This window comes from Notechis scutatus, chromosome 1 (assembly GCF_049901735.1).
Source record: "Notechis scutatus isolate UNSWTSFEM ecotype Mainland chromosome 1, rNotScu1.2, whole genome shotgun sequence".
Taxonomy (NCBI): Eukaryota; Metazoa; Chordata; class Lepidosauria; order Squamata; family Elapidae; genus Notechis; species Notechis scutatus.
In genome coordinates this window covers 232,478,418-232,504,919 of record NC_142009.1, presented here as the reverse complement: position 1 = coordinate 232,504,919, position 26,502 = coordinate 232,478,418, and the positions used below count along the sequence as shown (strand labels likewise).

At 38.1% G+C, this 26,502-nt stretch overlaps 1 protein-coding gene across 2 annotated transcripts in view; it reads left to right on the top strand.

Annotated features, from left to right (window-relative positions):
- The window catches only part of LOC113429456 (acyl-CoA (8-3)-desaturase-like), a 32,149-nt gene extending 6,442 nt beyond the window's left edge, over positions 1 to 25,707 (top strand). Inside the window, exons 2-12 of one of the 2 annotated variants that reach the window (XM_087950642.1) lie at positions 5,142 to 5,252; positions 12,429 to 12,626; positions 13,299 to 13,400; positions 16,807 to 16,935; positions 18,644 to 18,704; positions 20,035 to 20,108; positions 21,234 to 21,331; positions 23,352 to 23,448; positions 24,285 to 24,364; positions 24,481 to 24,606; positions 25,392 to 25,707. In XM_087950642.1, the coding sequence (XP_087806768.1) occupies positions 5,142 to 5,252; positions 12,429 to 12,626; positions 13,299 to 13,400; positions 16,807 to 16,935; positions 18,644 to 18,704; positions 20,035 to 20,108; positions 21,234 to 21,331; positions 23,352 to 23,448; positions 24,285 to 24,364; positions 24,481 to 24,606; positions 25,392 to 25,500 (1,185 nt within the window). In that variant the 3' untranslated portion in view covers positions 25,501 to 25,707. The remainder of the gene's footprint in view (positions 1 to 5,141; positions 5,253 to 12,428; positions 12,627 to 13,298; positions 13,401 to 16,806; positions 16,936 to 18,643; positions 18,705 to 20,034; positions 20,109 to 21,233; positions 21,332 to 23,351; positions 23,449 to 24,284; positions 24,365 to 24,480; positions 24,607 to 25,391) is intronic. The other variant, XM_087950643.1, reaches the window with a different exon arrangement.
- Positions 25,708 to 26,502: the final 795 nt, after the last annotated feature.

Genomic DNA, 26,502 nt, shown 5'->3' with positions numbered 1-26,502 from the left:
CTTTGTGAAAACTCTAATAAAATTTACAAAAAACAAACAAACTATATGCTATATCTGGCCTTGATCAATTACTGAGATAAGATAAACTACCAATCAAGGACTGATAAATGTTCTTATCAAAAATAGGACTTTGAACATCACTATGGCTAAACTCCTAACTCATTGGTGTTTTAGCCATTGTACAAAGTTCCATTTTAAAACTTTTTAGTAATTGGTTAATTTTATCTGCCTGTGAGATTTTGTATCCTCCCCTAGTTCTATCTATCTTTAATCCAAGATATTGTTTAATTTCTCCTAACTGTTTTATCTTAAATTTCTTCCCTAACAGTGATATTATTTTAGTAGCTTCTTGTTCAGTTTTGGTGATTAATGCTATGTTATCAGTAAACAATAGCAACAATGACACTACACCATTACTTTCCTTTTTGAACAAACATGGATCAGCCATGCCAGCTACAAAACCTATCAAGTTAATTCCTTAACTATACACTGGCTGCACTCATATCCTGATTGCTTCAAGCCATAAAGACTCTTGTTACATGGGTTGAACGTCTCGGTAATACAGGGCTTACTGGTGGACTCTCCTGTTCCACCTGCTCCTGTTCTTCTATCTCCTCCTGTGCCTGTTCTTCGACTTCCTCCTGTGCTTCCTCTTTAATGGCTATTCTGGGTTTACTTATTTCATCTTTAGAGACTATTTGGGTGTCAATAATAATATCATTGCTGGATTCCTGTTCCAGTTTATCCCACCCAACGTGTTCAAGAAATTTTGCACTAGCGCTACAATAAACATGAGCTGTGCCTGGATCCCAGAATCTCAACGATCTATGGTTGGCCTCGTAACCTACAAAAAATAACTTCTTAGCTCTATGTTGCCCTTTCATTCTTACTTGTGAGGGAATATGCACCCATGTTGGAGCTCCCAATGTGTGTAGGTAACTTAAATTTGATTTTCTGCCATGCCAACAAGTGAATGGCAATTCACCAGTTGTTGTGTTCACTACATTGTTTAAAACATGGTTGCTACACATTATGGCCTCACCCCACAGTGTTTCAGGCAAACCTGAGTCAGTTAACATAGTGCAAGCCATGTTTTGTAATATTTGCCCTCTTTGTTCTACAAATGAGTTATGTTGTGGTCTGTAAGGTGCAGAACATTTATGCTTGACACCAGCCAATTTTAACATAGTTTGGAATCTCTTGTTAATAAATTCAGTCCCGTTATCAGTAAATAATTACTTTACTCCTCATTTTTCTCTCAGCAAATCTTAGCCAGTTAAAAAAATGTTGCAATGTTTCTGTTTTGTTTTTCATGAGATAGCAGAAACCGTCTCGTGAGTAATCGTCCATTATACTCAAAACATAGCAGGCACCTCCCAAACTGGGTTTCTTAGGACCAATTATGTCAGAAAAAACAACCTCTAAAGGTTCTTTGGTCTTAAACCCATTCAGTCTGTTTGCCGGAATAACCTTGCTTTTCTCCTGGCTACAGGCATTACAGTTTAAGTACTTACTACAGGGTTTTAATTTTACTCCCTCTGACAATTCAACAGTTTGTTTGAGCATTTTGAAATTAATGTGCCCCAGATGTCTATGCAGTAAATGTATATATTCATCATGTGGCTTAACATTGTTACAAACCGAGTTATCCATCTTCAACTGATCATCATGTATCACATATAAATCATTCTCTAAAGTACCAGCAACACTTTTACCCTCTTTCTCTATTATACAGTTATCTCCTCTAAAGGTTACTATATAACCAATATTAACTAAAGCCTGTACTGATAACAAATTAAATTTCAAGTTAGGTACATATAACATAGTTAAATGCTTGTTTATACAAGAACAATATGCAGTACCTTCACCAGACGCTTTCATCTTCCATCCATTTGCCAATGATACATGTTGCTTACTTGTGGACATAGTTACAAACCTCTCTCTATTTTTAGTAATGCACTGTGATGCTCCACTATCAACAACGCACAAAACATGGTTTACAGTTGAATTGCTAGACATAGCTAAACTAACATTCTTCTTAGCCTTCTGGTGATTACTAGTATTCTGTTGTTTTCCCTTCTTACAGAATCTAGCTATATGTCCCCTAGCCCCACAAGAAAAACATTTCCTAACAGTATAGGCAGTTGAACACAAATCCTCTTCTTGTGGTTGTTAGTTCCTCAGTTGGTCCCTATCCAGTCGTCTTCTTGCTTCTTCTAACAACCTTCCAGTTATGTCAGTCAATGTCAGTTTATCTAGGGTCAGGGCTTCCAGTGAAGATACGTAATCATCATAACTTCCATCCAATGAGGAAAGAATGAAGTAAACCTGATGCAGCTCTGAAAATATCAGTTCCTTTTCATGTAGCTCTTGAAAAGTTCTTTTCATGAAGTTCAAATGACCTAACAAATGTCCACCTTTCAGAAGACGTGCTCTAAACAGTTTATATGTAAGATGTATGTGTGCACCTACACTGTCACGAACATAAATCCTCTTCAAATTCTCCCAACACCTAGCAGCAGACTCTTCTCCACGAATATCGACTAGCTGCTGGTCACTCAGTGTTAGTCCAATTATACAAAGAGCTCATTCATTGTTTCGTTTAAAGTCAACTAACTTCTTGGCATCATCCTCATCACCTGGATCCCAAGCATTTACATCCGGTGGATCTTGAACTACAGTCCATAATCCTTCTCTACGCAGAAGTAGACTGCACTTCATAGACCAGGAAACATAGTTTGTTCCATCCAACCGGGTTATCAGTGATAGACTTGTTGATTGGTCTTGTGCCATCTTTACCAGGATAGTAACCCACAATTAAACAGCAAACAGCTACTGTATACGGTACTGTGTATTCACACTAACTCTCAGTTATCTGAGCCTGGTATGGCCTGGGCCCATAACCAGTGTTGAGGTAATTCCCCTTTAAGAGAATGAGTGCAACACAGGGAGACGTAGTGAGAGTGGTGAAGAAAAACAAACAACCAGCACGCAGATACACTGTATAGTAAAAATGTAGGTTTTTACTTCCAATAAACATTTAAGCAAAGTTCAACAAATAGTCCAAGTCATTCACAGTTAAAGCAGTTGGTTTTCAGTCCAGGGATAATCCAATAAGAAAGTCCAGTATCAAAAACAGTTCAGTAATAGACTCACATTAATCCAAGACTAATGATGATCAGCAACAGTCAATAGGGAAATGCAGGAATGGCAACACTCTCCAGAACAGGACAGGACAACCCAGGTTTCTGGTTCCATCTTATAGCCGTTTGAGGAACCACACCCAATTACAATTTTAGCATTCTCTTAAAGAGACAGCATTAAAATGTCTATCCTGGTTTATATATTTTCCAACCCAACTGTTAGGTGACTTACATTCCTAACAGCAACAAAATGTCTCAGATTAACAAAGTTTGGTCCAGTTGCCATGATTCCACCTTTAGACACCTTTGAGTCTTTATTGACAGTAAAAAATGAAAAGGAAAAAAAAAAAGAAAAAGAAAAGGGAAAGAAGTAGAATAAATAAAAAGAAAAGAAATATATAAAGAAGTGACTTCCAGTCTTCAGCATGCCAAGAAAAATAAATTTGATAATTCATTACCTGCTGTTGTGGTTCGCCGGCAGCAGGTGTGGATGGCTGAGGTCTCGGAGAACGAGGACTCTGATGAGGGGCCTGTGTGTGATGCAGGGATGGGGCCAGGACCATCAGGGAGTGGAATGCTACCTTCAGAGATTGTGGAGGCTGGCAGCAGTGATGAAGAGGTTCCTGAGGAGCCTGTGCCCAATGCGCCTGCACGCAGGGCTGCTCGAAGGAAACAGCAGCTGCAGCAGCAGCACGGGTGACTCGGGAGTAAGGCTGCAAGTAATGGCCCCTCCTTGAGGAGATAAAAGCCAGCTGAGAAACCGGAGTTCTTTGCAGGAAGCAAAAAAGTTTTTGCACTCAAGCCTTGTGGACGTTCGGAATATTTTGGTTGGTGTTTGGAGACTCTGTGTTTGAAATATTTCTTAGTAACTTTATCTAGTGTTCTTGCACAACCTTGGCAAGGCTCTTTCTTATCAGAGATAATTAATTTGAAACAGCCTTTGAACTGTGAAGGAACAGATTTCGTAACAAATCATTAAAAGGTTTTTCTGTTACCTCTGTTTTGTATTTGTTTCCTTGGAACAAGCTTTGGGTCAGAACACCTGCTCTAAAGTTACAAATAAATATTTATCCTTCCCCAAACCCATTCTTCTATATGCATAACAATAAATGATCAACTTTTCAGTTCTGGTGTTAGCAAAAAACCCATAAAGAATTACCAGAGATTTATAAAAAGCATTTCTTATTTTAATCCTGATCAAAGAAAACAACTAACTCTCTTGGTCTTTAATTCATTCAGATATCATCTTTCTTGTTGTATCACAGAGGCTTCTTCAAGTCTTTAGCAGACCTCTTTTGTAAATCCACTGGAAAGTCATTATCCGGATCATTATTTTGATTTTTTTATATTTCTCCTTTATTTTCAAAGCCTTAAGCAGCTTCTTCCATGTCTTTTGTTTACTTGGTCTACATATTATATTTTTAAAAGTTGTACTTTGCTTTCTTTCAGTTTATACTTACTATAAATATCTTTAGAAAGAAGTATAGTTTTTCCTCAACTTTAAAATTAACTAAAAGTTAATGCAGAACTAAGCAAATTGTGCGTGTTCCACCTATAAATAAATTGAAATGAGAGCAGAAAAGCAGGAATTCTATCTGCAGAGTAAAGCAGTAAAACTGGTTTATATTGCTGAGAAAAAATATTTATAAATACTACATTTTAGAAAGAATTAAACAATTAAATTATGTGATTTATACATTTTTCTGTCTTTGATGTTTTCTGCAAAACACTGCAGTTTCTTTGTCATCTGTTTTTCCAGACTTTGCTTGAAGCCAAAATTATTTTCTGAATAATTATAGTTTAGAATTAATCATATCCCTTCAGAGCCAATTTCTTAAATAATAGTGCAAATGTCCCAGTATCTTGGGTCAAAACACCTCCTGGGAATTACTGTATGTCTGTCATGCTTTGAATTGGACCGAAGAAAGATAAGAATAAAATATTATCTATCAGCCTAAATATGTTTCATTATCTTTTGTCTTTATGTTTTGTTTTTAGGATCCTTTTACAGCCTTTCACCTTGACAAGACTCTAGTAAGGAAGCACATGGCATCGCTTTTGATTGGGGAATTGGCCCCTGATCAGCCCAGCTTTGAGCCTGATAAAAATGTAAGTTTGGAGATAGAAAATTAAGATTGTGGTTTAATTTCAAAGTCTTAAATATTATAGGGCTTGACTCAGTGATCACCTTCATAATTGAAACTGATCTGCTATTGAGGTCAACAAGAGGGATTTTTTAAGGTGCTTCTCAATCTTTCTGCATTGTCCTTGTACTTCACCCCAATCTATTTTATAACACTACTAAAATACTACATTTAAGTAAATGTTAATGAAATTGGAATACAGTACAAATATACTCTATATATGAATTTAATATGCAAATTTATTACAATAAATATATAAATAAAAATAGTATTAAATAACACAATACTCAGTGGTTTTGTTTAAACTAGTAACCCTCCAACCATAAATTAGTATATACACTGGAGGAATTGGTGCCACCTTGTGGACACTCACAAGCTGTACCAAAATTGTGATAATAATCACAAAACACAACTGGAGACAGTAAACAAGAGCTTTATTATTAAGCTTTTGCAAAAGGGAATTCTGCTCATAGCAGAAGACATTTTTCCCCAGGAAGGCTGGCATTTATATACAGTGTCTGCTCCTTTCCTGGGTTCACAATCTATCCAACTACGTAATTCCCTACACCACACCCATAGCATACCATCTGTTTCCCTTTCCCTTGTTCTCATGGCTTCTTCCTATTATGTTCTTCTGAACACAATGGATCATTAACCAGTTCCGTTCACTTCAGAATGACCCTAGCATCTCTTACATTAGTCTTTAAGCCAAAATATACAACCCCCACTCCAGCCAAGGACATAATATTTTCACTTTACAGAACAAGAAGTTACAAAACATGATTTATTTGTTAGATACTGTTATATAAAAGTCCAGAAATCATTCTAGATCAATAAACCAATCAATTCCTCTCTCTATAGGGCTATCTCAGGGGTGGGCAAACTTTTTGGCTCGGGGGCCGCATTGACTTTTAAAATTTGACAGACGGGCCGGGTCAGCACAAGATTTTTGGGGAATCGCCCCCCCCCACCCTTCCCCCCCTTCTCCTCTTTCCCCTCCCCTCGGAGGCCCCCTGAGTCAGGAGTTGCTACGCCGGCGCGGCTCGCGCGGCTCCAGTCCCGCGTTGCCTCGGGAAGGAAAGGCAAAAAGGAAGAGCCGCGGCGGTGCTTTGCAACGGGAGCAGCGGCACCGGAGGCTCAGGCTCAGCGGCTCCTGGTTTTGCCTTTTCCTTCCCAAGGCAACGCGGGACTGGAGCCGCACGGAGCTGCGCTGGCGGTAGCAACTCCTCACAGCCCCAGCCAGACACCTGAGCGGAGCCCGGGTGAAACTGCCTGTTGCTGCTGCCGGAGCACCGCCGGGTCACCTCCTCCAAGCAGCTCGCCCGCCCGCCGGGCTTCCCCTCTGTCGCGCGGCTCGGGGCCAGGCGCGAGCGCCCGCGAGTTAAAAGGAAGCCGAAAGTTGCTGGGAAGTTGCTCGGGTGCTGGGAGCAGGCTTTTAAAGTGCCACCCGAGCAAAGTTTAAGCATCCCTTCCTGCTCCTCGGCGGAAGACGCTCCAGCCTGCAAACTTTGCCTTTGCAAAGTTTAAGCCTGGAAGCCCGGAACCCAAGCAACTTCCCAGCAACTTTCGGCTTCCTTTTAACTCGCAGGCGCTCATGCCTGGCGGAGGGGAAGCCCGGAGCCTCCTCCAAGCAGTCCGCCCACCCGCCCGCCGGGCTTCCCTCCGCCCGCGGCTTGGGGCCAGGCGCGAGCGCCCGCGAGTTAAAAGGAAGCCGAAAGTTGCTGGGAAGTTGCTCGGTTTCGGGCTTCCAGGGCTTTGCAAAGGCAAAGTTTGCAGGCGGAGCGTCTTCCCGCCGAGGAGCGGGAAGGGTTCCGCCCGGCGGGTGGGGCGGGCTGCTTGGAGTGGGCTGCTGTGCGGCTCAGGGTGAGGCGCGAGTGCCCGCGAGTTAAAAGTTGCTGGGATGTTGCTCGGGTGCTGGGAGCAGGCTTTTAAAGTGCCGCCCGAGCAGGACCGCCGAGCCGGGAAACGGGGCACCAAGGCAGGGCAAGGCTCCACCAGCAGCGGCCTAGCTTTAGGTGGCTCCAAGCAGCCCGCCCCGCCCGCCGGGTGGAACCTTTCCTGCTCCTCGGCGGGAAGACGCTCCAGCCTGCAAGCTTTGCCTTTGCAAAGTTTAAGCCTGGAAGCCCCGGGAAAAAAAGGGGGATCGGCGGGGACTCACCTTCGGAGAGGTCGCACTTGAAGGTGATTTCGAACTCCCAGCCGAGGCCTTTGCAAATTTCTTTTCTTTCCTACCCCTAGATCGCTCCGCACTGTTTTGCAGCTTTGGGGGCCACGCGACACAGGGCAATACGCCACACCCAGCGATTTTTTTTCAGGGGCGGGCCGGATTGGACAGACCAATGGCAGTTATTTTTTTTCAGGGGCGGGCCGCATTGGACAGACCAACGGGCCGGATGTGGCCCCCGGGCCGTAGTTTGCCCACCCCTGGGCTATCTTCTAAACCAGTGGTAGTCAACCTGGTCCCTACCGCCCACTAGTGGGCGTTCCAGCTTTCATGGTGGGCGGTAGGGGTTTTCTCCCCTACTTTATAAATCACCATTACTGTGGAACCGGTGGGCTGTTAGAGAAAACTTTACTACTAACAGAGATACAAAAGTGGGCGGTAGGTATAAAAAGGTTGACTACCCCAGTCCTAAACCCTTCCACACTTTAGTATTTAATTCTACATAACCTGTGCTCTGACAGATACTCCACTGGATCTAAATTCCTATCTATTAAGAGAACTCAGTTCTCTTGGAATAACTACATCATAATGTTGGAAATGACTCCAAATAACAAAACGTGGATCAGTGAAAACACAGAGATTTTATTTGGAAGCATATATCAAAGCTAACAAAAGAAAAAACAAAAAAGCTGTTTGCAAAGAGTGGTTAGATCTCAGCTTAACTTAACATGAAGTTTGAGCCAAGACCACACCTTGAGATTCCAAAACATACTTTATATACAGTTTCATCTCATCACCCAAGTTCCCTCCTTCTTGAGACTCATTCCCTTCCAACTTCAAACTCATTGGATTTGCCCTCAGGTGTTGCAGCTAATCCTAGCATGTCTCCAGGAATTATCTTCTTCCTTTATGTTCTCATCTGTACTCCTCCGTACCTCTTAGTTTGGCTGCCCACGTGGCATCTTTCCTTAGCGTTAAGGAATGTAATATCTCCTCATCAGGGCCTCTTTCTAACTTCTGAATTTTTAAAAGCTCATCATATACTGCCATTTTTCCAAACAGATTATAACAACCCCCCAAACATAATAATAATATAAAAGGCACATTATACATATGCCTTAAAAATATAAAAAGGCTTAACAATGGAGCATGTCAAAAGTATAAAAGCAAAGCATGTGTATATAGGGAAATATATTTCATTTTATAACAGATTAACAGAATTGGAAGGGACCCTGCAAGGTCATCCAGTCCAACCCCCATTTGTGAAACCTTTAAGCATCTTATATACCATTTTATTTTTGAATTTACTTATTTCTAACAATAACAACATTAGTGAGCCACTGCTTGAATGCACAAAGGCCAACCACACACACCACCAGATCCATCAAAAATGCTACTGGTTTCTTCTTCCCAGTCTATGTTTTAACTAGCAATCCTCTGGCCATGCCACCCTCCACTCCTCTCAAGAGAATTTTAACTTTCTCTGTAACATCAACAAATACTGTAATGTCCTCACTTAAGGAGAATCATATATCCACATTCACAGTACATTTTACTGCTGCCATCCTGGCTTCTGAACTATCGCCTCAAGCTCCAGAGTACTACAAAGCTTCTAATTTAAGGCATGCAATGCACAAGTCCAACTCAAAATACTGTACTTTCTAGCTAGCCAGACCAAAAGTCCAGCTCTTCCTTGAGAAGCAACCCCTTCCCCAAGGAAATATCCACTAGGCCAGCAGCTATCTTTTGCCTTCCCACTTCTGGGCTAAAATCCTCAAAAACCTTCCCTTATCCAGGTTATACTAGTCTCAAAATAGTATAAATACTTATCCCTCCGGCTACATATTGTAGTTCCTAATTCCTCTCTATTTTCCTTTTTTTACAAACAAAACAATATTCCATAGCAGGTATTCAAAATGCACACACATAAAAGGTATAAAAAAAACCACTCTCAGAAATAAAGCAACCATCCAATTCAGGTATTTTGGATCACTGCTCTGAAATATATTTGAACCAAACTAAAATCAAAATCACACTTCAGAGCAGGAAAGAAAACATATCATGTAGATTCGGATTCAGCAATGCTCCTCCCTTTCAGCAGAGAAAAGAAAAGAAATGTTTAAACGAGCAGCAGACAAGCCTCATCCCACCCTTTCCTGCTTCTATCTTTCAAAGCAAAAGGTCCTTGCTGAATGAGCTGACAGAAGGGGGAGGGGGGGGTAGAGGGAGGGAAAATATTCCACCTACACAAACTCCATTCCTCTTAACAAAATACCTTTCCATTTCTCCCTCCCTATCTCTAGCTTTATTAAATCACACACATTTCCCATAAATATATTTCCCACCATGGGGTATTTATCATAACAATTTGCCCTAATAACAACAACAGCATTGAAACCTTGCCACTTTTCAGCACAAAGGAACACCCTGCTTTATGAGCCTCAGGGCTTATCACACACTCACATTTGTACAGCAATCAGACTTTTCTTTTGAACTAATATCACATACATAAAGTTCCATTTTTCTATTTAAAACAACCATCATAATTATTTCAGGGAACTTTTCACAAGCCAATAAGCTCAATTTCTTAAACAACAATTTGTGTACTATTATCACATCCTCCCAGAAGATTTTGGGAAATAATTACACATAGATACTGTTCCATATTAGCAGGCTTGAAACCCTGCATTCCTATTGGTCAGTGTTAACCGCTACCTGATTGGTCAGCCTGGGTGTTTATGATTGGCTCGCTAAGAGTCTGCCGCGATTGGTTAAAACCAAGTGCGGGAGACTCAAAGTGATGTCATTGGCCGCCAAGCCTCGGCAAGCTCTATAAAAGAGCCGCCGCGGCTGCTACCTTCCTGAGTCTGATCTAGCCTATTAATAAAGAGCTGTTGTTACTGAACCCGAGTCTCTCATCTCTGAAATCCGTCCTTCCGAACATAACAGATACTTTCATGCAAACATATCATTATGAGCATCCATAGCCCATTCTTCTGGCAGTGGGAAAGTGAGTGGCTTTAGTCAAAATGTAATTTTGGGCCCTAACCACTACCCATTTTTCCACAGCTCCAAATTCAAGCCAATAACATATCACAATAATTTCAATCTCATTTACTTCACATTATTATTATTAGATATAATAATAGAAATGTTTAACAGAGATAGGGGGCGTGCATAAGCGCACCAACGTGCCTACCGTCCCTGTCCTATTGTTTCTCTTATTCTTCTTTTATTTTTCTTATATGTACCCATTTCATGTATTCACAACTATGTATACACTTATACTTATTATCTTGTAAACAATTGGCAAATCAAATAAATAAAAAATAAATAAATAAAGATCACAACACATTAATCAAAGGCAAAATATCTATGTCTTCCCGTTTAGACAAGCCTCTTACTACCTTCTAAAACCCGGGTGGGAAGAATATAATAAACATTATTTTTAGGACTGAAAAATGCTCAAGATTGATCTCAAGATCAAATTGTAGTTTCTTTCTAATTGTTTTCATAAATGTCTCATGTTTACTCAAAATTGCACACAGTGTTCTTAATTTTCATTAATCACAGGAGTTTTACTACCTGTCTCTAAGCATTGTCACTTCCTTCTAATGACATAATAACCTTCCCAGAGGGGAAGAGGGGGACTAAAAGGAATTTCTTTTTCAGGATCCTTAACAAAAATTCAGTTTCAGGGCCCCATATTCCACCCAAGACTTTTACTCCCTCCTTTAACTGTTTCCTTTAACAGAAGCCACTCTACATTTCCAAAAGAAAGGAAGTCTCAGTCATGCGCCCGTCACCATCAATTGTTCAAGGAGGGACAGATCACCCAGTCTGTCTAACTAAGTATCCCTTATGTACTAGTAGTCACCCGGGCACCGGTGCCCTCCACTTGGGCTACTTCCTCATTCAGCTCCTTGTTTAGGGTCTCTAGAAGTTCATTTGAAGAGCAAATCCACAATCCACCTCCAGAGGAGAGCTCTCTCACACCAGCTGCTGAAATCAGCGTGGGCGCCCCCCCCCCACAGACAGCTCACCTCCACCAGCGGCAAATTGGACGTCTTCGAGTGCCTGTTCATGCGCCAATTGCGATAATAATCACAAAACACAACTGGAGACAGTAAACAAGAGCTTTATTATTAAGCTTTTGCAAAAGGGAATTCTGCTCATAGCAGAAGACATTTTCCCCCAGGAAGGCTGGCATTTATATACAGTGTCTGCCCCTTTCCTGGGTTCTGAACACAATGGATCATTAAGCAGTTCCGTTCAGTTCAGAATGACCCTAGCATCTCTTACATTAGTCTTTAAGCCAAAATGTACAACCCCCACTCCAGCCAAGGACATAATATTTTCACTTTACAGAACAAGAAGTTACAAAACATGATTTATTTGTTAGTTATTGTTATAGAAAAGTCCAGAAATCATTCTAGAAGGTCACATCATGAACATAAATGGAGTACCTTCTGTTCTATACTTCTCAGGTGTAACTTGCAATACATATAAGTTATTTTCACATATAACAAAACTATACCAAGCTATACCATAAAATCATCTTCAGTCATACCAGTTATTTCTCTCTTTCTCTCTGTCTTTCTCTCTGTCTCTGTGTCAGTCAGTTTCCCCATTGGTACTTTTTGCCAAGATTGTTAAATCCAGATAGATCTTGATTTCTAGTATCCCAAACATGAGTTGTAAGTTGTGTAGCGGTCACTAAGAAGAAAAATAGTTTATTTATGCAACAATTTTTCATCTGTTTTCTTCCACATTTAATATTTTTGAAAGAATATTTATCAATTTTTGGGGTCACACGCTTTCCTCTTCATTTCCCTATAAAATTTTGGAAGGAAAAGGATAGTTTAGAGAGCAATTCCACCAAGAGTTCTTGCTGTTAACTGTTGATTCCACCAGCTAGCTATGCTGTATCCATAAAGTCAAAACTCCTCCAATTTTTTTGATTTTTTCCCCCCATAGAAATTATTAGTAGAAGATTTTCGCGAGCTGCTGTCCACTGTTAAAAAGATGGGACTCTTGAAGCCAAACCAATTCTTCTTTTTCCTGACCTTACTGCATATTTTACTGCTGGATGCTGCTGGCTGGTTTGTGTTGTGGTATTTTGGGATATCTATGAACTCTTTTCTTATTGCCACAGTGTTGCTGACCTTTGCTCAGGTAATATTCTTGCCTTTATTTTTAGGCAAAATTGCATTTTCCATTAGATGGGCTTCCTACCACAGAATGTCTTTCAGCCAAATTAAAATAATTTCTTTATAAGGAAAATAACCCATATTCAATTGCCATGGGCCTTGAGAAGATTGCATTCAATTGTTTGGAGAAATAAGGGTGGGAGAAGACTAAGCAATTCAGTTAGATAAAAAGGCCACTTCTGTTTTGCCCAGGATATTGGAGGCTTTTAAGAACAGTCTGGACATTTATCTTAGAAGACATGCAAGGTCCCTTCCAACTCTGTTATTCTATGTTCTATGATGCCATGTCATCTTACATATCAAACCTCCCATTCTGAAGGATAGTAAGTAGTGAAACAAGAATAGAGCATTAAAAAGCAACCATGTCTTCTCACTGTCTATCACAAAATATCAGATAAATTTGTGGAAGATATCTGTGGTTATATTGTAGAATTGCTTTCTTGTGCATATTCTGTTTGGAAAGTTGCTCTGGGTGGCTGTCCCTTTGATTGAATAAAAAAAAAATCCTAGAATGAATGAACCCTTATTTTATCTATCCCAGCAGTTCTTGCATAACTATTACAAATACCATTGGATATAAGTTGTAGGAGTGACACAAAAGGTGGTCCTTCTGTTGTGAATCACCCTTTTCTTTCAGTCTCAAGCAGGCTGGCTACAACATGATTTGGGACATCTTTCAGTCTTCAGTGAGCCAAAATGGAACCATCTTTTTCAGGAATTTGTGATGTGCCATTTAAAGGTAAGTAAGGTATATTATTCTTAGAATGTTCCACAGAATTGAAGGGAAAGAATATGGAATATTGCAAATATACATGAAAAAGTTTCATGAGTAAATATCAAGTGTGTTGTGTTATTTATAACAGAGATGTCAAATGGGATTCTCATTTTCACATTCCCATACAAAGAATACAAAAGTTCTCTGATGTTAAATCGAACGATTTGTTTGTCTATGTCATTATTAACTGCAGACCAAGAATGGAATTTCACTTGTAATAAACAAGATGTATGTGTAAATTAACCAAAAGTGAATCCCAATTTAAGATCAGAAGATGGCAAGACCTGTTTCATATAGGAGATCTGAGATCAAGATCATGTTAAATAAATTCAAGAAAGTTGTGTTTTTGATTTGAATGGGAAAGCATCAAAATGCCTATAACTGTTTCATTTGGGGTACAGAATAAAATGAAAATAACAGAGATAATAGATACCTTTGAGGGTATCAACACTGCAAAGATTGAATGAAAAGACTGAAAGAATAGAATGGAATGGAATAGCATAGCATAGCATAGCATAGCATAGCATAGCATAGCATAGCATAGCATAGCATAGCATAGCATAGCATAGCATAGCATAGAATAACAGAGTTGGAAGGGACTTTGGAGGTCTTCTAGTCCAACCCCCTGCCTAGGCAGGAAACTCTACAACACTTCAGATAAATGGTTATCCAACATCTGTTTAAAAACTTCCAATGTTGGAGGATTCACAACTTCTGAATGTGAAGCCATTCCACTGGTTTATTGTTCTCACTGTCAGGAAATTTTTCCTTAGTTCTAAGTTGTTTCTCTCCTTGATTAGTTTCCACCCATTGCTTCTTGAATTCTGATATAATTCTGATATAAATTTTGAAATATTCCTCTTCTACTGTTTTAAGGCAGAAATAATAATGAAAAAGAGCAGCATAGTCTCTTAGTTGTCCAACGAAGAGTCTGTAGAGCAGTCATACTGAAGTAAAACAGAAAACACTTTAGTCCAATTTAACTAGAAAAAGCAGGTTATGTGCTATTGTGACTTTAAAAAAAAGACTGAAGAATGTTTCTGTATGAGAAGGAGAATCAAAGTTGGGGGAGGGGGGAGCCAAGAGAGGAATCATCCTGGAGTAGTTAAGTTCCCACAAGCAGTCCAAGTCCAGCTGTCCTTGAATTTAATTAACTCTTGTCCAGTGCCAATTTAGCATGGACCATAAGGTCAATTTGGCATGGGAAAAACAGTTAGTGTTTTAAAAGTAGACATTCCATAAGTTTCTAAATAATGTAATTGTTTTCAGATGTAACAGAGTTTTGTATATTTAGATCCTTATACTATCCACCCAACCAAAGGTGCTGTATATATATCTAGATTCTAAAAACTGAATCCTACCTTCATTAATTACAAATAGGATTTTCTGTAAAGATATTCTCAGAACTCCATAGAAATGTAAAGAAGGAATCTATTTTCTGAAAATATTTTCCAGATTTTAAAACTGGAATTCCTCTCAGAATATAAATTTATTTGGTAATAACATACATTTTGAGAGCATTCACCTTTTCCCTAAAGAGTAAGGTTTATGTCAACTCATAAAATATTTCTATGGTCTTTTTAGAGTTGCCAACATAAAGGGAAGGAGGAGCAGTGCAACAGCTTGCAAAACCAAAACTGTATTGCATAAATGTTTTCAAAGATAGTAACTAGGTGATTGAAGTTTCTGCTGCACAAAATTCTAACTGGAGAGCATGATTGATGACTGTTGGCTATGGATATGTCCCATTGGAGAATATGAATTACGATACACCCAGGGGGTGGGGGAAAACTAGGGTCAAGGGCGACAATGAATTATGTGTCTCAGAGTCGGCTACACCCAGGCAGTGCCGGCATGTTAACTCCCAATAAATCCTTTTGAAGTTTTGGAAGTTTGGCTCAAGACTCATGATTTAAATGGGGGTAACTGCCAGAATCCTGACAGTTGATCCGCATTTATTGATAACTGAAGAAACACCCCTCCCACAATTTTATTTAAATTACATGTTGTATCCTTTGGTATATACATATGCTAAATAGTTAATGGATTCAGTGCAAATATGGAATTGATATTTAGTGAATGGCTAACCCAATTTTTACTTATTAGCATCAAGCCGGATTTGGAATATCATAGAATATTCTGTTATTTTGCATCAATACTAAAATAATAGTATGAGGTTTAGAAATAAAAGAATATGGGCATTTGTATTCAACTGAGTTATGTTGCACTCCATAGATATTTCTAGGTTGTCTAATAGCACAAACCAATAATTACATATTAAATATTGATTGAAGTATTAATTAATGTAGATATTAAAAAGCAAGGGTGAAACTGGATATCTGTGTCTAGTTTCTCTAAATAGTCAAGAAGTGGGGGGAAACATCATTAAAATTTATTTTAGAAGTAGATATAATATTCTTAATCCATTTTATGAATTCCAAGGGATTTTCAAATCTATTAATATAATAAACATGTATTGTTTGTGTATTTTATCAAAAGTTTTCAGCATCTAATAATGAGATTACAAGTTGATCTTTATTTTAAGTCTATTATATCTACAATGAATCGTATATTACCTGTTGCATGCCTAGTTTTTTTCACCCTGCTTGATCATTGTTAAATGGTATCACTTTGCTATAATCTATTTCCTAACACTGGTATTAAAATCTTTGTATCAACATTATCAGTGAAATTAGATGAGCATACCAGGTGTTATTTTCACCTGCTTTTGGTACAACTTTAAGCCTGATTAAATGCCATTGATAAAATACCCTGATCAATAAGCCTGATTAAATGCCAGTGACAAAGGAAGGAAAATACTGGACCCAAAGCTAACAGGGACTGTACTACAGATGAGTCAAAGAAAAACAAGAATAAAATGGTATGGAGGCAAGAAAAAGCAAGACTCATTAAAAGAGAGACCAAGCAGAATAAAGTTAGGTCTCTACTTTGTTTTATGTTTCTCCCCAGGTGAATCTCTCTAAATACACAAATAGCAGAGCAGCACCTCTTCCATGCTTTGACAGGCAGGGTTTTGAAAGGTGATAAAATTCATTTGCCACCTACTCATGTTAATATCAGAGAACTCATTACAATACTCAAATTCCCCCCAGTTTTGTCCATGTATGCAATGAATGCTTGAGATTCTTCAAAGCTAGAAAAGTGCACTTAATCTTCAAACTGTTTTAAACCTCTCCAAGATAATTTAGAGTCAGCTGATTCAACACCTCAAACTTATTTTATGAATCTGATCCAAAGGTTCAATGGAATCTCCTCTATATTACCTCTTCCAAGCAGAATACTGTTGTAGTAAATAGTCAAGCAATCTTTTAAAAGAACCTGAATGTTTTCTTTCACTCTTCCTCTACAGGGACTTTCAGCTAATTGGTGGTCTTTGCACCATTCCCAGCATCATGCTAAACCCAACTGTTTCCAGAAGGACCCAGATGTTTCATTTCATCCCATTATTTTGTCATTAGGGGAACCTCTTTCTTTGGAGGTAAGAAGCAACTGCTTAGATGACAACAGAGTTTACTGAATCCTGGCCACTCCCCTTTCAGATCAGTGTTCAGAACAGAAATTGTTAAGGCACTTGATTGTCAATGTTTAGCATTGAACATAGTATAATACTTCTAGATTTATTATTTATGTTCATTAGCAGTGTTTGATAAAACAGATCTCATAGAGATAGTAGATTAGTAGGGCTGGACAAAATGTTCACCCAAGGTGGCCACAACAAAAGTGTATTTCCCTATATGGACCCCTCCTTTCTAAGGGTAAGGTCAAGGTCACCCAGTTGGCTTTGTTCAAGGAAAATCTAGAACTCACAATCTTGCAATCTATTCTAGCCTTAACTGCTACACCAAACTGGTTCTCCTGTTGTAGCTCATAGCTATAGATAAATATTATGAATTGGACTACCGGGTGAATTATCTCACTGGATTGACTTAACAATCATGTACAAAAGCATTCTGAGGAAAGCAGCAATTTTTTATGGCCATGAGTGTAATCCAAGAAGGTGTGTTAGGGAGGCAAAGTAACAGATTGTCTGCCTGTCCAAAAACCCTGGCAGCTCAGATAGGATAGAAGATGGAGGGTGGTATGGAGTTTAAGCATCTATTTGTTTGTTCCTGTTGGCTCCTTCTCTTGTTAATGTTATGAATTGGGCTGACTATCAGGTGAATTATCTCAGTGGATTGTTTCAGATTTGATAAGCATATTCTGCCTTGGCTCTTTCTTAAAACAAAGAAAATATAGAATGACTTATGCCTCACAAGCAGAAATAGAAAATGTTTTATCTCTGATGGTTGAGGATGTGGCAGTCAGTAAAAATCTCAAAATGAAGAAGCTGCCTCTTTAGCTGAGATTCTGGATTCCCTTTTTGTTGTTAATTCACCCCTACTTAGACCAGTCAGGACATTAATTGTGGCAGCTATAGGATGTTGTGGCTGAAGAGCTGATATTGGGACAATGGAGCACTTTGAACCCAGCAGATCCAAGTCCAGATCCCAGAATGCTTTCCTTTAGAGCAGGTGTCCAACCTTGGCAACTTTAAGCCTGGAGGACTTCAACTCAGCCAGCAAAGTTGAAGTCCTCCAGGCTTAAAGTTGCCAAGGTTGGACACCCCTGCTTTAGAGCTTTCAGCTAATGGAAATGCTAGTATAATAGAATAGAATAGAATTCTTTATTGGCCAAGTGTGATTGGACACACAAGGTAGATTGTCTTGGTGCAAATGCTCTCAGTGTACATAAAAGAAAAGATACATTCATCAAGAGTCAAGAATCATCAGGTACAACATTTAATAATAGTCATGGGGTACAATAAGCAATCAAATCATACTAGGAAACATTTATCTAGTAAAAGTTTATCTAGTGTTTCTGCTATCCTGGCTAAATATATATATATCTAAGTTTAAGAATGCTCTTTCCATATTTATATTGCAGGATTTAGTTGAAAAGCTATCTCACCCTGCCATGTGTTTCTTCATATGAAACTTTGAAAATAAAGACTGTAATCTACTTTAACTACCACAATTACAGTCTATTATTGTGACAGCTGTGTAGATCTCACCTTTTTTGGTGCTTTTTTCCTGCCTGAGTATTTATTTCACAGAGAAGATGAAAAGGATGTTATAGAAATGGAGCCTTAAATTATAATTACCGAGTGAAAGTTATTTGTTTTTTCCATGACTTAATTTCTTTTACAGTTGGGTTTGCAGAAAAAGAAACATATGCCTTATAACTATCAGCACAAGTATTTTTTCTTCAGTGAGTATCTTGTTTTTTTCCCTACCTCCTGAAGTGCAAATGACCTTTTTCTTGTGTAAAAAAACAACAACTTTCACAAAAAAGCTCTGGATCATCTTTGGATTCTTATCTTTTCTACCATGAGCTCATGGACAGATTACATATGCATTCTACATAATGCCCAGGACAGTGCAGATTAATAACAACTCTATTATTAATAATAAGATAAAGAGGAGGAGGGAAGAACAGGAGCACTGGCAGCAACTGCAGAACATCGCAGAGAATAAGGATTCTGAACAAGTTTTTTTTTAAAAAAATATTCCTATAAGGGTTAGGTAGATATTTTATCTTGAAAGAAACCCAAGATATAAAAGCTGAATATGAAACTTACAAGTTTAAATGTGTTTTCTATTGCCTCTGCTTTATATTTTGTTTCTATCGCTATTTCTGTATTGCTACATTAATTACAGTTATTATAATGATTACAATTATTATACTCTATTACAATACCATGTTCTGTGGTACTCTTATATAATAATATTTTCTTCTTACAAACTGTTACAAACTGTTCTCCCTTAATTCCTCTCTGGAATTTCTTCTCCCTTTCTTCTCTATTATTGGCCAGCAAGTAGAGTACTTGCAACTTTCCTGGTTGTGTCTCTATGCTTCTTTTCCACTGCCTGGACTATTAACCCCTCCCTACTTTTGAAGGAAAAATGTCTTTTATTTGGGTGATTCCAATAGAAGAGAATATTTGGAGCTCAGGGTGGAACTGTGAGATTCTTGGTGCTCCCTGAAGTCGGTAGTTTATTGGCAGACATTTCATTACCCAATTAGGTAACATTGTTAGTGCTAGAAGGTAGTGGGGTTTGATCTCTTTGTATATACGTGTAGCTTGCCTATCTCTAGTTTTAGGTTTTATATAGTTGTAAATCACCCAGAATTGTGTTTTACAAAATGGGCAAGTTTACGAGATGTCTCTTATAAATGAATGAACACTTGAAAGCTGGTGTCACTGGATTTACCAGGGCTTTCTTCTAAATATACCTGAATAGATTAAGATAGTATTGTCCACTTATCACCAGGAATAACAGAGCTTCCTTTAGCTCATTCAAGCGTATTTTAGTCAATCGGTTCTAATGGAGCCAACACAAATAGTTGCACAATTCAGGCAGTGTCTGCCATGGACGAAGTTTTGGGGTTGACTTATTTTTGATGATGAAATTCTCAAGTACAGTTATAATTATTAAATAAAATGTTAAATACAAAACATTTGAGGAGTGTGGTTGATGCTTTCTTTATGTTTAGAAAGGACAGTTAATGGCTATATGCATCTTGTTTCCTTCTACAGCATTGCCACTGATTGTAGTGCCAACTTTTCAAGTTTACTCGTTGTACTTTATACTCCAACGCAAACTCTGGAGGGTGAGTACACAAATAATCCATAGCAAATATTAAAATATTGAAATTCTCCTCCCCCCATGATATGTTTATAGGTTTAGAATTTTATTTCCTTAAGAGGGCATGAAAAGTCTAGACCATTTTAGGCGCATATGAAAATTGGTATGGGGATATTGTTAATAGGAAAGTCAATGCCACACCAAATCTAAAGTGCTTCCAGATGAACTATTGCTGGCTTCCAGATGAACTATTGCTATCAAAAGGCCTTTTATGAAGGAGGCATTCGATTTTAGTCTGGGAAAACAAACATGTAGAAGGCATGATGGGGAAACTTTAGAGGCAATTGGACAATGGCATCGGTTGAACTAAGAATGTACAAGAATTACAATCCAGTTTTCTCAAGTTGTGATTTTGAGGGCTTTGATTCAGAAATGATTTATGGTAGCTTAATACAACTATAAAGTTATGGTTCATCTTTCTTTTTTAAAAAAGATCTAGAGGGATTGGAAGTGGGGTTGGACTTATGTTTTTCTAATAAAGAAGATGGCAGAAGAGACCTTTCCAGCCTTATTTAAAGTCGGGATCTGCCATACACTATTGTCAAGCACTCTAATTAAAAATGGCTGAAATTTTGTGGGATAATCAAAACTAACAAAATCTCTACATTCTTCTCACCTGATATATAAACATGTCAGTTACTGAAAACAATGTTTTTTATGAGCTCAAACAGATCCACATACACATCAACACTGGTGCTTACAAGCACACATGGTATCTTGTGTTGATAATCACTATATAAAAAGTTTGTCTTCCCTGGTTAATTAAAAAAAACCTTATAACAACGTGCAAAGAAACTTCTGTCCTCCATCACTTTCTGGAGTGATGTGAGCTCAAAATATTGTAGTTTTTTAAAAACAATTCTCAGACTTATTTAGTATATTTTTCTGTGACTCTTTTCAATCAGTTAAATCTGTCAATCCATTAAAAAAGCTGCCAGGGTAAAAAATGGTTTTGTCAAAATGGACAGTAAATAGAGCAGAGTTTCCAGAAGATATACATCTGGTTCTCAGTAAGATTCCATGTAGGGTGTCTACTTGGAGCAAGGAAAGATGCTATTCTAATGTCCATTCCTTTTCTTCTCTTCTGCAGGAAATAGCATGGACCGTGGCATATTTTATCAGATTCTTTATTGCCTTCAACCCCATATTGGGATTCAAGGGTGTTTTGGGATACCTCCTTCTTTTAAAGTACTGTTCATTATATGTACTATTTTATTTGTGTTTCACCATTTCTTCACAGACCCTGACTATTCTCTAGATTATCCTTTCCCAAAATTGCCCACTTCCCTATGTGTGGGCTTCAACTGTACCATTGACAGTAATGGTTTTGTTGGCTGGGGAATTCTGGCAGTCAAGTTGAATGCCCAGGCTGAGGAAGGCTGTCTGAACTTACTCCAAAAAGTCCTCCTCATTTTCAGGACACCCATTCTCATTTTTTTCCTGTTGAGGGCTGGTGCACATGCATTCATCACTTACTGACTACAGCATATATCTTTTTACAATCTGCATATGTGAATCAATGACCACATATATGCAAAGCATCAAAGAGGTTCTTCATTTTGACTGAACCTTAGATAAAGTGCCACTTCAATGTAACTCCATGAAGTGAAGCAGTCCTCAGTTCTAAGTGCCCTATTGAATTGCCTGCCTCACAGGACAGTGCTTTTCTACAGGTTTGAGTCAGGGGTGGGATTCAAATTTTTTAACAACCGGTTCTGTGGGTGTGGCTAAGTTGGTAGACGTGGCTTGGTGGTCATGTTATTGGCTGGGTGTGGCCAACTCAACATCACTCACATCGAGGCACACATCTCCTTGCCTGGCCTCTCATGACTGTGGGGATGCTGCAACAGTCGTAACTGTTTTAAGTAGATTTTAAGTAGAGGAAGGAGACTTTTGAAGAACCGAATCCGAAAATAGTAACTATAGTATCAATAATATCAGTAATGATGATGCTTTAATGGATAGACTATGTCAAAGGATGTTATTGAAGAAATTCCATTTTCAGAACAATTTTTGACAAGATGGAGATAGTATTGAAACTGGATTTACAACTGATAGGCTAAGAGATTAATTTAGAAAAGGAAGTTTCATTGGATCTTCAAAAGAAACTGGCTGGCGTTTTAAAATTTAGAAATGAAATACAAATGACAAATCAAGAGAATGAACTAGATAAACAGATAAATAAAAATTTCAACTGGAATTTAAGAAGAGCTTTGTTAAAGCCTTGAAGAATTTTGTGTGATAGGGAAAAAGAAAAAGAAACAAAGAGAGAATAAAAACTTATGGCAATATTTGAATGAGCTAAAGCAGGAGTCCCCATCCAGGCTTGAGCTGTTTGGAACTGGGCCGTGGAAGTGGTGGGCACGCTTGTGTGAGCAATGGATGAACATGTGCATGAGCTTGCTGGCTGCTTGTGCAGAACCATCCCTCTCTCCGTCCCTCTGCCACCCCCACAAAGCTTGAAAGGTTGGGGAATTCTGAGCTAAAGATTAAGTAAAATGAAGGAATATAAAATTGGTTTATTTGATCAATGTTAAAATAAGATAAGTTATGCAATAAGTTATCCTTTTTGTACTTTCTGCTGACACAGGACTGAAAAGGACAATGTTTTATCGATTTATTTATTGATGATATGGGATGAAGAGATAAATGTTTGTAATTTTACAAAGGGTGAAGAGTTATTAAAAAATTTTATACTTTGTGATGAAGATTGAAAGTAACCTCTTTATATATTTCTTTTCTCTTTATTATATTCTTACTTTTCTTGCACTTTTTATTCTTTCTATTCTCTTTTATTTCTTTAAGTTGAGTTTATACAGTCATTTAAAAATGATAAAGAGCATCATGAGGGGCTAGAGAGAGTAGCAAGCACAACCTCACCAATTTGTCTTGCTCTGAGAAGGTCACCCATTTGCCATTATACATCTATCCAAGCCACTATGTAGTTTCCATTCTGGATCAGTTTCCATGGATTCTGGTCAACCTTCCAAGTACGTCCATTGACTCAGAAAGATTGGGGCTCCTGATATTGGGTTTGGATCTGACTCATTGTCACTGGGGGGTTAGACAGGTATTGGTTTCCATAGAAAGGCATCATTAAGTCATCATTAACAAACAAACCAATACATTTTTCCCACTATTCTACTTAATGGCTTATTTGTGTAAATATAGTTTCTCTTCCTGACTTTGCCTCATTTCTGTGTCTCAGTGTTCTTGAGAGTATCCTATTTACATGGATATCGCAGATGAGTCATATTCCTATGCACATTGATCGTGATAAAAACATGGATTGGTTCTCTACACAGGTGAGAGACATCTCAAAGATAAAATTGATGGCTATACATGATTAAACGTTAGCTTGTCTGTGTAACTTTATTATATGACAATAATTCACAAATCCATAATAATCCAATTACCACAGCGTCAACTATAATTTGCATATGTGAAAACTGAATTCCTTTTTGGAAGTTATTTTTACCCATTATTATTTCTTTTACAGTGCTTTTCCTATCATAGAAAAGTTTGAAGGGTGTTTCGAAGTACCATGCCATTTCTTTACAGATTATGAGTGCCCTCGTTTTTGTTTGGACTTTATAAAAATGGAAATGAGATGAGCGGAACACACATTCTTTGCCCTCATTTTAAGATAATAGCACTAACTGAAAGAGAAACTGGCCAGTGTAGGAATCAGTTCATTCTTTTCCATTCCCAGCATCAGGTTTTCATCCAGATCAGGATATTCTTTTTAGAAAAAGGAGGCCTGTGAGTTCAAAACATACCAGACAACTTGGTGTAGTCTGGAATAAGTAAGAGGAAGATTTGAATGTAACTGTTGAAAAGAAATGTTTCACAAAATGAAAAATAAACATATTACTAGAATTAAATTTTAATTCCCCATGTTTTCAGAATTGTACAATGGTGACTATCAGAGTTGATGCCAAATCAGTATTTAAATTTTACTATTAAGGTAATATAATTTAATCTATCCAAAATTCAACATATTTGTCTAGAAATACTAGTTATATACCAATACATATACACAAACATACATGAATACAAATCATGGACATTTGCTTGGAAATTGTTCTTCCTTCATTCACAGTATGTCTGGACTAAAACTTGTCTTTCTCTCTTCTCCCAGCTTCAGGCAACATGCAATGTGAATCAATCTTTTTTCAACGACTGGGTAACAGGGCACCTGAATTTTCAAATTGAGCACCAGTGAGTACCGATTTAGGGCAATAAGACAGATATCAGTGAGAAACTGATTCATAGTTCGAATAAGACAAAAAGATAGTAAAGGATCACAACTTCTTTGCCTTCCTTTCTGCCTATAGTCTCTTCCCTACGATGCCCCGGCACAACTTTTGGAAAGTGGCTCCTTTGGTGAAATCCATGTGTGCCAAACATGGTATTGAATATCAATCAAAACCCCTCTTCACTGGCTTTACTGACATTGTGCAGTAAGTATCAGATTGCAAAGATATCAAGTCAGAGGAGGGGTTGGGGATCTAAGAAACATACAATATAGAAAGGTTAGCCAAACAGCAAATCAAATGAAGGATCTGCATGGTTTTGCTCTTCAGGACACGGGAAAGGAGAATATGCAGTGATATAGACTTACTTATATATGTGTGAATATGTCAACTGAACATTAAGTCCATTGGGTAGAGGCTTCAAAAGAGAGTATTAAACTGTTAATGAGAACAAAGATTTTAGACGTACAGGTGAAACTCGAAAAATTAGAATATTGTGCAAAAATTCATTTATTTCAGTAATGCAACTTTAAAAGGTGAAACCAATATATGAGATAGACTCATTACATGCAAAGCAAGATAGTCCAAGCCGTGATGTGTCATAGTTGAGATGATTATGGCTTACAGCTCATGAAAACAATAGAAAACTATTTCCATATTGCTAGCATGAAAATTACATGTCCAGGTCTGAAGATAGGTAGACTCTATCCTCTACCAGCATGTCCTTGCAATTTGTGTGCTTAGATAAAGTGCTACTTTATGATAATGCTATAAGTCCATAAAGCATCAATGCAAGCTAGAGATAACTATCAAGATATGTCAAATACCTAAAAGGAGAAATATCACTCACTGAGAGATTTTTGTGCTGCTCTCTCTATCCTCGATTTACTACACTTGAGTTTACTTCTCTGCTTGAATCAGAGGCATGCTTTTTCTAAATAGGACTTAACTCTCATGGCAATGAAGAGAATCTTATTTTCTGTTATTTTCAGTTCCTTGAAGGTTGCGGGAGAAATCTGGTTCAAAGCATATCATGAACAGAAAACACAAAATCCTAAAATCTGCCTTCAACAAGGGAAGAAGGATGAAGAGGCAAGATAGATCTGAGATGGACTTCACAGGCTTCAGGCATAGAAAACCTAACATAATTTGTGAATGAAACAGAATGCTGGAGAACCTTTTGGCCTCAACTCAACTTTTGGCATGTTTCCTAATGTATATAAAAAAGCATTGCAAGCAACATGTTTGTTTTCTGCTTCTGGATCTTGGGTGTATCATAAATAAAGTTTCTCAATACTTTTAATTGAATTGCTTTGTTTCTGCTTTTTAAACTTGACCTTTGTTTTGCAATGGTCATGTAAATAAACTTAATAGCTATTGCAGTAGATTCTGGATTATGATATGAGATTAAATTGCATCAGCAGATACAAAAGGGCAACTAAGAAAACAATCCATATTTCTTCTACTTTGTTTTCAACATTTGGAGGTTCCATATTATTTACCTGATGTTTTTCTCACCCAGGGCTCCCAACACCAGGAGAAATCTAGTAATTCTTCCACATTCATTAATAATAATAGAAATGAAAAAGGATCTTGCACCACTAAACAAATAATGTCACCAAGATGACCATGCATGTCTATATTTCCATGCTTTCCTTCATTCTAGGGGCTTCATTCTAGGGGCTTCTTCTTGGACTGGCAGGGTGACATAAATACAAGCTGAGAAATGGGGACATGGCAGGCACTTTTGTTGATAGAAACACAGGATAAGTGTGTGTTCAAATCGATGCTGAAATGAAAACAGAAAAAGAAGCTGGCTTTACGAGAGTGCAGAGGAAGTGGTGTTTTTCAGTGTTCGCAACATGCTGATATTTCAGTATTGCTTCACTGCTGGCATCATGATATGGCCAGGGATATGTCCAACAGCAGATGCAAGATACAATCTTGGTGTTTAAAGGCTTATAATAAACACAAGATTATGGTTGTTTTTAAATGTCCAGCCAGAACTAGAAAAAAATGGTACATAAGAAGAAAAGAAAATAAGAAAAATGTGAAATCAGCCTAATCTGAAAAGTAATGGTAGGTAGGGTAAATAATTCACCT